Source organism: Clytia hemisphaerica, unplaced genomic scaffold, assembly GCF_902728285.1.
Source record: "Clytia hemisphaerica strain Z4C2 unplaced genomic scaffold, Clytia hemisphaerica genome assembly, whole genome shotgun sequence".
In the NCBI taxonomy this organism is placed as follows: domain Eukaryota; kingdom Metazoa; phylum Cnidaria; class Hydrozoa; order Leptothecata; family Clytiidae; genus Clytia; species Clytia hemisphaerica.
In genome coordinates this window covers 360,646-375,856 of record NW_027104039.1, presented here as the reverse complement: position 1 = coordinate 375,856, position 15,211 = coordinate 360,646, and the positions used below count along the sequence as shown (strand labels likewise).

Sequence of the window (15,211 nt, the reverse complement as noted above, 5' to 3'; positions counted from 1 at the left end):
AGTTGCTTAGCACCCATTGGTCAATTGAAACGCATGCACCAATGGAAGGTAGGGGTCAAATTTTCAAGGGTTTTGCATGTTTTCTGCTTTTCAAATAGTTAAGTTCGAAAAAGGTAAACAATTGACGCTCTCTAGTTCCACGTTATAGTATTCGATGGGGCTTCATTATTCGATAACATTTAACCCTATTGGCCCCAACGTTTTTAGACTTTCGTATCCCCAGGGGGGGGGGTAGAATCTACCACCCTCGATTATTTTCGATCTAGAAGAGTTATGGCCATGAAATTTGGTAGAGATGTTCACCATCATGATACAATAGACCTTTTTTCAAAGAGGCTACCCTGTTGAATAATTATGTAGTCCAGCAGAAAAACAATGATAAAACCATGCATAATTATAATTATTACAATATGCATGATACAGTAATTATGCATGGCTCTATCATTGTTTTTATGGCTGGACTACTTAATTATTCAACAGGACGTCCTCTTTGAAAAAAGGTCTATTTTCCAGGAAGAAAAAAAAATTTGATGATGTCATTCAAAAACCGATGACGTCATCACAAAATTTCCACCTGTCAGAAAAAAGCCCAAATATATGGTTTACAAAAGTGTCTATTACAGTCGAACCAATAAAGATATTTAGATTCTGTTTGAAGATTCTGAAAGGTAAAAGACTGTTTTTTAACATAATTGCCGGTTTTGCAATTTCCATGAAGATTTTATCTTAAAATCTATGCTGAAGATGAGTACAATTTTTAAAATTCGATGACGTCATAAATGATGACACCATCATTTTCAATTTTTTTTTTTGATTTTTTAAATTTGTATTATGAATGTCTATCACCCGTGTCAAAATTTGAAAATGATTGAATAAATTGTTTAGAAGTTATCAGCATTTTAAAATTTTGAGTTTTAAGCGATTTTAGCTGGGTTTTATGTCATGTTTCACAAATAAGTCATAAAACCTGATCTGGAAAACCTGTGACCCTTAAATTTTGCACAAGTACTATTAATAAGATTTTATTAAAAGTCAGAAAGTTTCAAGTCGTTTAAAAAATTTTTCTCCAAGATATAAACAAAAGAACTCCAGCGTGGTAGATTCTACCCCCCCTGGGGCTAATAGGGTTAAAGTTGCCGTCAACAAGGAACTCTCGTAAATGACGCTCTACTATTCCATTCCCTTATGCAATGAAAATCATATTCCCCTTGAAAATTGCAATAGAGAGCGTCAACTGTAATTTCTTTGTTGAAATAAGCGATGATTGCTCGAGAGTCTCTAGACGACTAAATCAACTCCTTTATTACTTCAACATTTTTTTTTGTTTCAGAGCAAATCGGGAAATGAAAAAGAGAATTCAAACCTTGGATTATTTTCGTATCCAGTTCTAATGGCTGCTGACATCCTTTTGTACAAGTAAGAAGATGTGTTTTTCTACATTATCAGAATTCGCATCGGGTTTATCAAAGTCGTTTTATTGTTCAGTTTTACTTGTAGCTCTAGGTTTTTTTGGATATTGTATATTACACAGAATCACTTGTCAATCAGTGGTATATTTTGATCAGAAATGAATTTACCACAACGCGTTTTTTTATAAAAACTTAAAAGCTTAAAAATGTTCTTAAATTGTTCTTATTTTCACTAGTTCGTGAGAATGTTTGTGCAATCTCCTAAGAAATTGCATGTTTATGGACTTAAATTGTTCTTAACTTGTTTTTGATGTTTTGGAAATCGAAGACTTCTATTCTCATATGTACTTATATGCCCCCCCCCCCAGCGGTTTGCGTGATTGCGTGAATGGGCATTTTCGGTTGCGTGAATGCGTGAAAATTGAAAAAAAAAATGCGTGATTGCGTGAATTGAAAAAACTGATTGCATGAATGCGTGAATGTGGGCTATTTTGTGCGTAGGATACACGAATTTTCCCTTTTTTCCACCAATTATGAGCAGTTTTCCCGATTTTCCAATGTTTCCCCGATTTTTCCCAAAAAATTTCCCGATTTCTGAAAAATCGGGTTGTTGTGTGAAACTTCAGGAAAATTTGCGGGAATGCGTGAATTTCGAAAAAAAATTGCGTGATTGCGTGAATTGAGGGTCCGCTGGGGGGGGGGTGGCCTCTTATAGGCTGTTTTTATAAAATGAATAATGAAAGTCATAGGCTATATAGCGAGCATGTAAAGGTTTAACTACAAAGATAACAATAAAATATGCGATAAATTATTTGACTGGAATTATCACTAGGATTTGTTTTTGTCTTGTAGATCTACACATGTACCAGTTGGTCATGACCAATTACAACACATCGAATTAACACGTGATCTCACGAACCTTTTCAATAAACGATACAATAACGATGTTTTCCCGTTACCTGAATCGATTTTAACCGATACCGCTCGAATTATGAGTTTACGGAAACCACAAGAAAAGATGAGCAAATCGGATAAAATGGTAAATTCGCGTATCGATTTAACCGATTCTGATGACACGATTGCGTTAAAAATACGAAAAGCGGTTACCGATTCGAATTCTTTCCTTACTCATGGTTTGAATGAGAGACACGGTGTCCGAAATTTGATCGATATTTTAAGCGCATTAACGGACACTGATAAATCGACTTTAATCGAGAGATATGGAGGAATCGAATATTTCACTCGAAATTTGAAATCTGATACGACAGATGCTTTAATCGAACATTTAAAACCGATTCGAAACCGATATGAAGATATAATATCCGATAGAGCTTATTTGAATGATATTTTAAGGAACGGTTCTGAAAAAGCGAAAGAGATAGCTGAAGAAACAATGTCAGATGTACATAAAGTTCTAGGTATGTCACTTTGATAACGATCTGTAAAGATTAATAGACTATCACTGAACTTGTGATTGTAGAGTTTGAACCTTCTGGTTCGATCAGTTATTTTTATTCATTGACAACACTTAAATCTTAGTTTTTTATAACAATTATTTTTACAAAAAGTGAAAAAAAATTGCATTTTCTGACCATTTTAATTTTAAAAGTGCTCTTAAATTCTGATTATTTTATTTCAACGATATGATATTTGATTTTCCAATAGTTGGGGGAAGGTTGAATCCAATGTTTAAATGCTTTGAGTCTAATATTTTCGAACCATAACGCCGATTACCAAGGAATTTTAAAGTTTTCTATGATTAAGGCTTGGGGATACGAGAAGTTTTTTTCGCGTTGGTGCAATGCAACATGCTCCATCCCATCTCATCCCGTCTCATATCAAGAAGTCAAAAAGGTTACTACTATCTAAATTTTGTAATACACAATTCCTTTCTATTTATAGGAGTGGTTTGACAGTACCATTTTTTTCGGGACACCCTGCATGTATTTGGGAGTCTAAAAAGTTACTTTAATGGGATAAAATTTCGCGGGGGGGGGGCAATATTTTCACGATTTTGTATCTTTATACTACCAAATCATGCATATTGGTTGTTGACATACACATTATTTGTGCTTTTTTGATGCAATAACTATTCAAAAAGTATTTATTTGACATATTTTGAGTTTTGATTAGAAATATTTCGCAGATGGGGCTCTTCCAAATTTCCATTGGAATTTAATTTCGCGGATTTTCGCGGATGACACCCAAATCCGCGAAATTTAATCCCCGCGAAAATTTATCCCATTAAAGTAAACAAAACTTGATGAAGAACATTTTTAGATCGTGTTTTTTAAATTTTATGAAAATATTAAAACTATATAAAAATTATCAATACATCCAAAATTTAATTTGGAACTATAGAATTTCATATTCGGATTCGTTTCTTTGTGAGATTAAATTTCTAAATTTTCCATCTTGTTAATTTGAAAAATTTCACTGATAATTAGAAATTGTCTAAAATTTCTCGAATATCATCCAAATACTCTAAGTGACATTGCACGCCAAATGTTCGTTTGAAAACCCTTGGATAACAAATCTTGATTGACCGCAACCTTGGCAAACTGGATATTCGCATACTCTTCTTCCTTTTTCATTATTTCTAGCCAAGAAAGAATTATTCGCTTATGACTATTTAATTCAAATCGAATAGCCATATAATTATCCTCATTAATATCCAAGAATCAAGAATTCTTTAAAATTTTTCGAACAAGTTCTGTCTGTCCTTCCGGTACTTTTTTCAAACATCCATCAAAGAGTTCCGAGCCCATTAACTTCTCATAAACAACAGGTTGATGTTCAAGCTCTTCAAACATAAGCAAAAGAATGCAAGTAAGGGCTGATTTTTCTTCTTCGTTTTTCTCCTCAACTTCAACTGTCTCTTCAAGGTCAACCAGACCATCTCCTTGATCCTTTGGTTTCATACCACGGAATAATATCTCACGCTCCTCCTCAGTTAAAACATAATGAATGCTTTGTTTGCCTCGATTAATAGGCTCACTCAAAGGTGAGATTCTCTTTTTGGGTTTACCGCTCCCAGTGTGTTTCCCACTTGATGGGCGACTGCTTGAAGGGTTGGAAGATTTACTCATTTTGTATTTCTTATGGGTTGATGTTGATGACGTGAAATGGCGCGTAATGTGTTCTTCAAGTGTTGTGAAACTTGTTTTGATTGATCTAAATTTATCATAAAGATAAAATGTGTTAGTGATGTTGTCGTATGCCATGATGGGTAGAAATACGAATGCTTTAGAAAAAGAGAATTTCATAGTTATGAAGAAAAACCCGACTTTCATAAAAAATCAAAATGTTTGTTCCTGTTAATGAATATTATAATTTCTAACAAACAACACTGCTGGTAAAATCTAAACTGAGTAAAAGTGATTCTTATGGCACCCTTGTTTTAAATTGTTATCCGACTTTAGTTATCTTGAAGCCATTGTGTAGTCAAATATACCTACCATTAAAAAATAGAAAATATTTAAGCTCAAACTGTTTTAAGAATTTTAAGTGAATTAAATCTTAGAAAATCAGTATAAAACACCTCACACCTTGAAAATCTCAAATTGAAAATTTTTTAAGCGAAGTCAAAGAAGAATTTTTTTTGATAAAATCTTTAATATTTAAATACCATTCAAACATACTTTTCAAAATCAAACATTGAATTGAAAGTATTCAAGTCCCGAACTCAATAGAATTCATGTCGGATAATTTTTATTCAAAGCTGTCAAATTCTAGCTGAGAAACTGGTTATTTTTGGTAGTTAACAATCCATTCAAGACATATGGTGACATAAATTAAAACATGGAAACATGGAAACATCACAAAAAGTTGATAAAATATTTCTCAACTACTAAGCTTTTGATGTTTGGCACGTGTCAATGCAAAAAAAAATCTCATGGAATTCAATTCGGTCAATTCTTTCTCGGAGAATTAAAATTCCATTAGATTGGCCGTGAAAAAAAAATATGCTCAAAGATTAAAATGTTTTAGCGAATATGTATTCGATTAAACATTTTTTCTTGGAAAACTCCATAGCTATAGTTGCTACCTCCTGCTACTGGATAAAATTTCAAATTAACAATATGACAGAAACTAACGACTTTTATCAATTCGTAACTTATCTAATGGTGCTGCTAGGCAGTATTATTTTCTATTTAATTAAATGAAAGCAAGACGAAAATAACTTAAGTTTCCAAACAGGTCCCAAAGTAAATTTAGCTTTAATTCATTTAGATTATCCATTCTGTTCTGTCCTTTTACGACATATTCACATATAAACTAAAAATTTCATAAAAAAAATTTACTGAAAAGTCCCTAAACGCTCACAATTAAATTTTCAGTTAAAAAGACAGTGAGGTGAGTGCAGATAGGTAATGTGTTTGAAAAGCAAGTCGATACAAGTGAGGGTCTTTAGATTGATCGAAATATGAAAGAAACACCTAGGTTCCGTGGCAATTTTTTATCGATGATATGTTGTAAATCGATTGGCTGCATGACGTTCATTGAACGTTCAGAAAACATTAGATTAAAGAGTACTGTTTTAAGGTTGTGTTAATGTTCCTTCCTCCTGATGTCTGGATCGCAATTTCAGAATTTTTGATAGCCTATTATGCATTGCCAGAAGACAGATGTATTGGTATGAACACATGTTAAAGAAGAGCGAATTGCGTTTGTATTTGTCCAATTCATTCTACCAATCAATTGACCAATCAAACGTTAAGAAGACCACGTGACCGGAAACCGACTGTTCAGACTTCTGCTCATGTAATCCCAGTATTCTTTACGTATGACATCCACATCTGAAGATAATTGTGCACATAACTGAAAAATAATAATTGTGCACATAACTGAAAAATAAAGAAAATGAAGATCACTGTATACTCTTAGGTTTCAAATAAACGGGGTTGGAAAATTTTCGAGATTTTAACAAACGGGGGGGGCCTAATTGCCGGGGCGGGGTTGGAAATTGTACTTCTGAAAAAACAAAAATAAGGTAAATATATGCTGAAATTAGGCTATTTAGAGCAAAATAAGGGGTCTTCTCTTTGACAGCTGAAAATATTCTTGAAAATTAATAAACGGAGGGGGGGGGGGGGGTCCTAATAAAGTCCGGGGGGAGGAGTTGGAAAATTTTCGAAGGAAAATTAACAAGCGGAGGGGCCGTTTATTTGGAACCTAAGAGTAGGCTGCTGGCATCCACTAAAGAATTCGTGCTCCTTATAAACTACTACGTGGGGTTTTGTAGAGGTCTGCGATTCAGACTAATTACTGTAATGATGGTAGAGTCTTATGGTAAAGGGCCATAGGCGAGTATTTGAATACTAGCTCGCAAATCCTTTATAGTATTCCTCGACCTCTTCTTCTCTAATTTAACGCTCTTACTTCGAAAATAAAATCCATCTATTTTAATTTGATTCTTAAGGGCCTTTGCACATGATTTTTTGACAAGTTAAGAACATTTTCGGGCTTTTTTCAGGCTTTTTTTTGAAAATCCCGAACTAAAAACCAATACAATCTAAACCCAACCCCCATAATTGATAAAACGCCTAAACATTTTTATAAAAACATCCAAATTTTTTAAAGCCTTCGGATGTTCTTTTTGAGTTTATGCCTAAAAATGTTCTTAACGTGTTCTTATTTTCACCATTTTATGAATATTCTTACTCGTGTCCATTTTCCTAAGAAATTGGGTGTTTTAGGGTCCGCAAAGTCTGAAAATGTTCTAAACTTGTTCTTATTAATAATTTGGCCATCGAAGCCTTATTTTCTTATATAGTTTGTTCTTATAAAAAAAACGTGTATATGTATCCAGCAAGTGCCCTGTAGGGTATGTGAAGACGGCAACAACTTTCACAGACATCTTTTAGCCGAGCTGGTACACAACGTTGTTTCGACATCCATCTAACGTCATATGGATGTTCTGAACATAAGATAAACGTTGAAACAACTTTGTGTGCAGCAGGGGAGGAAGAAAAATATTATTTTAGTTTACCTCTTTAGCACGCTTGAAAGATATCTCGTTCACTCCGTTGTTCTCGAGATCTTCTTCATAATAATCCACCAAGAAGGAGAGCAAATAAGGTGAATCCATTCCATCGCAGAGCATTTTCTCAAAATCATCTTTCAAAGCTGGATATTGATGTAAACCATCGGCTGCTGACAAAATTCTAAAGAAAAAAAGGAAATCGAGTGTCTTGAAAGCAGAATTTCTATTCTTGCTGGACAATCGATTTTGAAAGACAACAATTCAGACAATTTGCCTAGGTTCTTTGGATTTTGCTGAATTACAAGATATGCATACCTAACTGATTCAGAGATTTTGTCTTTCGAGTTTGTGACTCGATCAACTACTACCACGTTGAATTTTTGAAATCTAATGAGCGTGATTGCAAAGACACATACCCTTTGAGATAATTCCAAGCACTTTCATTATTCGGTGCCTTTTTGATCATTTGTATTGCATACCTGAAACAGAAAAGAGAGACTTTTTTAAAGTCGTTGAAATCATATAATCAATAGTAGGGGCTGAAATGAAATCTTTCCACATTTTAAATGTCGCGGGGATTAAATTCGAGGAAGGCAGTTTTGGAAGATCGTTTTACCTTTTGCCCCATTTTGTTGTTGAATACTAATGATCTATTGGTCTTTTTAAATCAATACACGCTTTTTCTTTTATGAGAATAACTTCTATAAGAATATCAGGGTGAGATTTCGGGTTTAAAACAATAGGCCTATTGTTTAGAACAATAGAAAAATAAGAATAATGCTCACCCTCAACCAAAGTACACTATTTTTATAAAAGAAAAAGCGTGTAAACATCTTAGAACAATCTTTACATACTTTTCGGAATTTCATTCAAAAAAATTTCCGTTGATAAGGAAGGACCGTTTGAAAGTTTCATTGAGACTAATCATTTTGCAGTTGATACCCAAATCCACGAAGTCCGCGAAATTTCATACTGTTAAAGTATACATAAAAGTGGCGGGCGGTATCAGGAATACACAGACAGCTGGCGATGGCACAAAGTAGAGAAATGATGACTGGTTTTCGTTGTTAACGTAAATTGAATTTGTTTTAAAGTTTTGAAAGCAAGATTGTTGATATCAAATTCTACTTTAGCCTGTTAACCTTTAAACACATTTCTGAGGTAATTTGAGACTTGACTGAGTTCATTATCACACCCCTGTCTCACAGCCGCAGTAGAACTTTTTCCTCAGTGGAGATTAAAATTCTTATTGAAATCCCAATGGGGATAGAAATTCTATTGTTCCAAGGTTAAAAAATCCAGTGGGGATGGTTTTGAAGTGAAAATTTTTCTGTTTCGAGAGGGAATAAAATCAAAGTCAATTTCGGAGTAGGGCCGAAATTCCAGCAGATCTGTGACACAGTGGTTCATTATTTTCAGGATTTCTATTTCTAATAAAAATTTCGGCAAAGGATAGAAATCTGAATTCAATTGCAAATTATCGAGAAAACTATTTATTATTGGGTACTACCAGACCAGAACCAGGGAACAATTGAACTTACCCAACTTCACATTCCATCGTTTCTCTGACAAAACTAGTGGTATTAACAATAGCGTAATATCTTTGATTCCATGCTGAATTGTTTCTTAAATCTTTCTCCAATAAAATTGTCGTTAATTCCACTTCGCCTTCCCATAATTTGAAATGGTTCAACACTAGTTGTCTATGTTGCCAGCAATGGTAGTTCTTGGCATCGATATGTAACATCTCACGTGTGAAATCTAATTCGAACGATGAATCTTTCAGCCATTTCACAATTATTCCACGATGATACCTATGATGAATTCGAGAGAAATACAAAGCAATCTATCTTGAAATAGATTTAGAGGTCGGGGAATTAACAACCAGCCCTCGCTAAAAGGCAACCGTGGTGTAGTGGTAGAGCATCCAGCTACAGTTCGCAAGGTCGTGGGTTCAACCCCCAACCGGGTCATACCAAAGATTCCCAAAATGGTACTTGATGCCTCTCTGCTTGATGCTCGGCAATTAAGAGAAGGATCAAGGGTAAGTGGAGCAATCCAGGGAGAGAGAGTGGCGCCCGCCCCTACCTTGGGTAGAAAGCTATCGAAAGAGGGGCCTTCGGGTTACCTCCGACTGCGTTCACAGATTTACTTACTAAGCTAAAAGGCTCCAGATACAGTGTTTTTAGGGTAATTTAATTCTGGTACACCCGTACAAACAGGGGGGGGGGGTCATGCAGTTATTATATAAACACTATGACAATTACTACCGTGGTGGTATATAAACCAAAATTTGGGAAAACAGTTACTCCACCAGTGGACTAACTGCAACATGGGTGGTGCCTAAGCCCAAAATTGTCGATTTTGGTAGGATATGGTGTACTAAGTGAGCACATTTTTCAATTTTTCACTTAAAATTTTAGGTTTTTAAAAATTCCGGAAGCAAAAAATTCAAAACATTTTTTTCAAAAGTCAAAAAGAAATCACAAAATTTTTTCTTCAATCAAGGCATGAAAGATATTTTAACAAACTTGGAAAATGATTGAGATATTTAACTCTTGAACGGTCGTTAATAAGATGTACCCAGTAAAATTGTATCAAAAATGAGGAATTCAGTGAAAAACTTGCCAAATTTGGCATTTTTGGGGGTGGTATACACCAATTTTGAGGGTAAAATCAGTTAGTACACTATGGAATAACTGCAAGGGTGGTGGTGTCTGTAGAAAATATCCAAAATTGCAGTTACTCCACATAGTATCAAGGAGTAACTGGCAAGATCCCCCTGGTACAAATAGGCCATTTCAAAGATTTTAGACAGTAGTCCATTTAAAATGGAAAATCTTACCAAACTTGATAATTTTTGGGTTGTTCACGAATGACATCGGTAATGTAATCCAATTCTACTCTTAAATCTTTTTTCAACTCTTGTAATAAAACTCGACGGAAATGCCTTAAATTGAAATAACATAGATATAAATACAATAGAAAAGTAGCACTGCAAAAGCCTTATCATTAAATGCTTGAACACCTATAACTCAATCTCAATAGAGAAGTACTTAAATTGGATTCAATTTTTTTAAGCAAGCTCTGACAGATATGCTGGCCCGGATTGTACCTATTAAAATTCTATCACTCCGTAAAATCAAATTTTCAAATACTTTTTGATTTCAAATGACTCAACTATAAAAAAAGTGTCAATATCGATCTGGTTTTTTATTTAGCCGAAGTAAAAAATAAGAAAAGTCTAAGAATAAGGAGGACGCGAAATCTGAAGAGTTTATTCGCGCGAAAGATTATTCTAATGAAAAAAAAATGTTTTAAGAGAAAGGTTAATCTAACAACTTCATACATGCTTTTATAAGAATATCCAAAAAATTTTTCAAGCCTTTGGATGTTCTCAACTTTTGAAGCCCGAAAATGTTCATATTTCACTTTGTGAGTATCTTTGTGGAATTTTCTATGAAATTGGATTTTAGGATCCATAAAGCCTTAAAATAAGCTTTAATATTTTGGCCATCAATATCCCATGTTCTAATATAGTTTATTCTTATATAAAAATGTGTAGTGCTATAATAGCGAAGCACAATGAACGTGTTGATCTCACCAGACAGTATAGTTAGCAGCATTCAAAGTGATGGCATCGGTCACCAAGTCAAACGCTCGATCGCTAATCTCGTTCTTCTTTAAAATCGCTCGAAAATAATCGAACACGTCAATAACTGAAGAAAATTATAGAAAAAGAGTTTTACAATGATGAATGTAAAAGAAAAATTCTTTTGCAAATAATTATATTATCTTTGGATCAGCACTCTCGACTAAGCTTTTCATTTTCATTCGTCTTTCAAAAGTCCAGCTATGGTTGCACATTCAGTTGAGTTTCCGTAACTCGAACATGCACGGGGAACAAAATTTATTCGAATTATGGAATGAAAATTAGTTTATGACGCATTGGTAACTGAAGGGACCGGAAAGCTTGTTCGAGTTATGAAGACCCCCACTGTACCTATAAATGTACAGAATGAATGACTACTTTAGACCCTTTCTGTGGTTGTGGGACAAACTTTATTTTTCATCGCTCTATATATTCCCATGAAAGACAATCTCTATTCAACAAGTTTCATACCTTAGGTATAACTTTATTCCCACTTAACTCCTCTAAATTTTGTCAGCTTTTATTATATGGTGATGAAAGCCTAACTTCACTTCTAAACCAAGCAATTCTTTGTACTTTGGTTACTTTTATGCATGAAACCGGTATGTTCAGTGGGGCACTATTTGAAACTATTTTAACTATTTTAATCTTAAAAACAATCATAACTCACCATTTTCATCTATTCTTAATGTTTTTTTGATTAATTTTAATAACAAAAACTTTTTTTTTCTTTCATATAGCCCTGTACCTCTGGTAGATTCGCTGGAGTTAGGTATTCGGTATTCGGGATTCGGGATTCGCATTCGGGATTCGAAAAAGCTCAATAAAAACTTAACAAAAAAAGATATTAACTTGAAATAAAAAACGGATGCAAGCACACATACTAAGGAATAAATCCCAATATAAAAAATTCAGAATATGAGCTCAGTTGTCACGTGACTATGGGAAATTCCCCTATTCGGGATTCAAATCATGTCAGGGACCTTTCTTCAAAAGTTCGCCAGTCGTCAGTAAATGGTTGAATTGACTTCAAATAAAAAAACGGATGCAAGTTCACATGTCAAGGAAGATATTCCAAAAAAATAAATTCAGAATATGAGCTTAGTTGTCATGTGACTACGGGAAATTCCCCTATTCGGGATTCAAATTATTTCAGGGACCTTTTTCAAAAGCTTACCAGTCATCAGGAAATGGTTGGATTGACTTCAAATAAAAAACGGATGCAAGTTCACATGTCAAGAAAAATATTCCAAAGAAAACAATTCAGATGAGTTTAGTTGTCACGTGACTATGGGAAATTCCCCTATTTGGGAGTTATTTCAATTAAGAGACTATTTTTATAAAGCTTACCAGTCATCAGGAAATGGTTGGATTGACTTCAAATAACAAACGCATGCAAGTTCACATGTCAAGAAAAACATTCCAACAAAGAAAATTCCGAATATGAGCTAAGTTGTCACGTGACTATGGGAAATTCCCCTTTTTGGGAGTTATTTCAGTTTAGGGACCTTTTTTTAAAAGCTCATAAAAACTCAAGTAAGAAAGGTATAGACTTCAAATAACAAACGGATGCAAGTTCACATATCTGGGAAAATATTCCAAAAAAAATTACTCAGGCAAGTTACGGCCTGTGCAAAAATTAACGAATCAAATAATGCGTGACGGCCAGTTGTTCCACCCCCTTTTCGGGAAAAATTTTCGGTTTTTCTCACTCGTCATATTAATGCCTTTTCAAAAAGTCCTGGGCCAAAAATTGTGTTTCAGCCATTTTGGTAAAATTAAGGAAGAACACTTTTTGCTGACGTCAGCAAAAATTTAAACTGCTAATAACAATTGGAATATTTATCCAAATGAGCTCAAATTTGGTACGAAAGTAGGGTTTATAAAAATCTCTCGTTTCAAAAAAAAAAAATTCTCAAAAAATTGATGACGTCAGCAAAAATCAGCAATTTTCTTTTTTCCTCAAAAAATGCTGACGTCATCAATTTATAGGAAAATTCTTTTTTGGAAATGAAAGATATTTATGAACCCTACCTATGTACAAAATTTGAGCTCATTTGGATGAAAATGTCAGGAATTATTGGCATTTTAAGTTTTGACGTCAAAAATATCCGTCATTTCCATGACAACCAACATAAAAATCCAACAAATCATAAAACTCGTGACGGCCAGTTGTTCCACCCCTTTTTTGAAAGAAATTTTTACTGAGTTATGTTCATCATATTAATACTTTTCCAAAAAGTCCTGGGCCAAAAATTCTGTTTCAGCCATTTTGGGAAAATTAAGGAAAAACACTTCTCGCTGACGTCAGCAAAAATTTAAATTGCTAATAACTCCTGGAATATTTATCCAAATGAACTGAAATTTGGTACGAAGGTAGAAGTTATAAATATCTTTTATTTCCAAAAAAGAATTTTCCAAAAAATTGATTACGTCAGCATTTTGTTAGGAAAAACGAAAATTGCTGATTTTTGCTGACGTCATCAATTTTTCGATTTTTTTTTTTTTGGAAATGAAAGATATTTATAAACTCTACCTTCGTAAAAAATTTGAGCTCATTTCAATAAATATTCCAGGAGATATTAGTATTTCAAATTTTTGCTGACGTCAGCAAAAAGTGTTTTGCTTTAAATTTCCCAAAATGGCTGAAACAGAATTTTTGGCCCAGGACTTTTTGGAAAGGTATTAATATGAAGAGTAAAAATAACGAAAAATTTTCCCATAAAAAGGGGTGGAACAACTGGCCGTCACGGCCGTCACGATTTATCGAAATTTTTGCACAGGCCGTAACTTGCCTGAGTATTCAGAATATGAGCTTAGTTGTCACGTGACTATGGGAAATTCCCCTTTTTGGGAGTTACTTCAGTTTATGGACCTTTTTTGAAAAGCTCATAAAAACTCAAGCAAGAAAGGTATCGACTTCAAATAACAAACGAATGCAAGTTCACATATCTGGGAAAATATTCCAAAAATAATTATTAAGAATATGAGCTTAGTTGTCACGTGACTATGGGAAATTCCCCTTTTTGGGAGTTATTTCAGTTTAGGGACCTTTTTTGAAAAGCTCATAAAAACTCAAGTAAGAAAGGTATTGACTTCAAATATCAAACGGATGCAAGTTCACATGCTAAAGAATAAATTCCAAAAAAATAATTCAGAATATGAGCTTAGTTGTCACGTGACTATGGGAAATTCCCCTTTTTGGGAGTTATTTCGATGAAAAAAAGAAAACAAAAACAAAAACAAAAAAAAATATATTAGGTCAGAGTACTGCCGATAAGATTTATAAAGAAATAGAGACCTTAAGCTGTAACAGGGAGATAATGTAAATAACGAAGTCAGATTTCTGAAGGTCAAAGAAGTCAAAAAATCGAGATGTGAATGAAATAGTTTTTTATTTCTATGATTTGGTACAACAAATAATATAGTTTTATGGTTTACAACCCATTACTTCTGGGATTATTGAGATTTTTTAAGATAATGTTTTTATATCAGATAATGTTTGTTGTTGTATGTCATGGATTTAAGGATCATCTGCTGCGTTTTGTTAGATTGAAGAGCTTTTAGGAGGTCATCAGTTGACTCAGATCTACTCAGATAAAGTTTTCGACCCTTTAATTCAATAACTTCTCGTAGATCAGCGGGCCCTGTAGTATCAATATTATCTAAGATACTACATCCTCAAGCTCAGTAGTTATTTTAAAAGTAGCTCTAATTAACCCTTTCCGGACGCACGAGCCACTGGGTGGCCCATGAATCGTGTTCCTATATGATGCACGGGCCACCGGGTGGCCCATAGCTTTGTAAAAGATTTTAACAGTTTTCGCGCCAAAATACAATAACATGGTTTTGAATAATGATTTTGAGATAAATTTCCCGTAACCTGCAAAAAACCGCTTTTTGATATCTTGTTTACAACTAGAATTATAAATTTTCAATGTTTGTTGTAAATTTACTCAGGCTAAATCTGTAAGGGAAAAATTTCTCAGAAATTTGGACAAAAAATCACTTTACTCAGTTTCTTGGAAAGCTTTTGACATAATTTTTTTACCCGGCCAGTAATTCAATTCTCTAAATCATATTCAAGTTCAAGGCGTAAAGCAAAGGCCTTTTGTATTCTTTATTAAAGTAAAAAATTTTGCCTTTCCGAAAAAAAATCTGCCG

The 15,211-nt window shown here is 33.9% G+C and overlaps 2 protein-coding genes across 2 annotated transcripts in view; one reads left to right on the top strand and one right to left on the bottom strand.

The window, feature by feature from the left end:
- LOC136811780 (tryptophan--tRNA ligase, mitochondrial-like) overlaps positions 1 to 3,048 on the top strand; it is a gene marked incomplete in the record, with an annotated part of 26,719 nt that extends 23,671 nt beyond the window's left edge. Inside the window, 3 exon segments of the mRNA XM_067068408.1 lie at positions 1 to 48; positions 1,331 to 1,416; positions 2,262 to 3,048. Coding sequence (XP_066924509.1) covers positions 1 to 48; positions 1,331 to 1,416; positions 2,262 to 2,841 — 714 coding nt within the window.
- Positions 3,049 to 5,637: 2,589 nt separating this feature from the next.
- LOC136811776 (protein farnesyltransferase/geranylgeranyltransferase type-1 subunit alpha-like) overlaps positions 5,638 to 15,211 on the bottom strand; it is a 15,919-nt gene continuing 6,345 nt past the window's right edge. Inside the window, exons 2-7 of the mRNA XM_067068404.1 lie at positions 11,000 to 11,114; positions 10,241 to 10,345; positions 8,937 to 9,209; positions 7,812 to 7,874; positions 7,402 to 7,576; positions 5,638 to 6,230 (exon numbers count right to left, since the gene is read on the bottom strand). Of these exons, the coding sequence (XP_066924505.1) occupies positions 6,126 to 6,230; positions 7,402 to 7,576; positions 7,812 to 7,874; positions 8,937 to 9,209; positions 10,241 to 10,345; positions 11,000 to 11,114 (836 nt within the window). The 3' untranslated portion in view covers positions 5,638 to 6,125. The remainder of the gene's footprint in view (positions 6,231 to 7,401; positions 7,577 to 7,811; positions 7,875 to 8,936; positions 9,210 to 10,240; positions 10,346 to 10,999; positions 11,115 to 15,211) is intronic.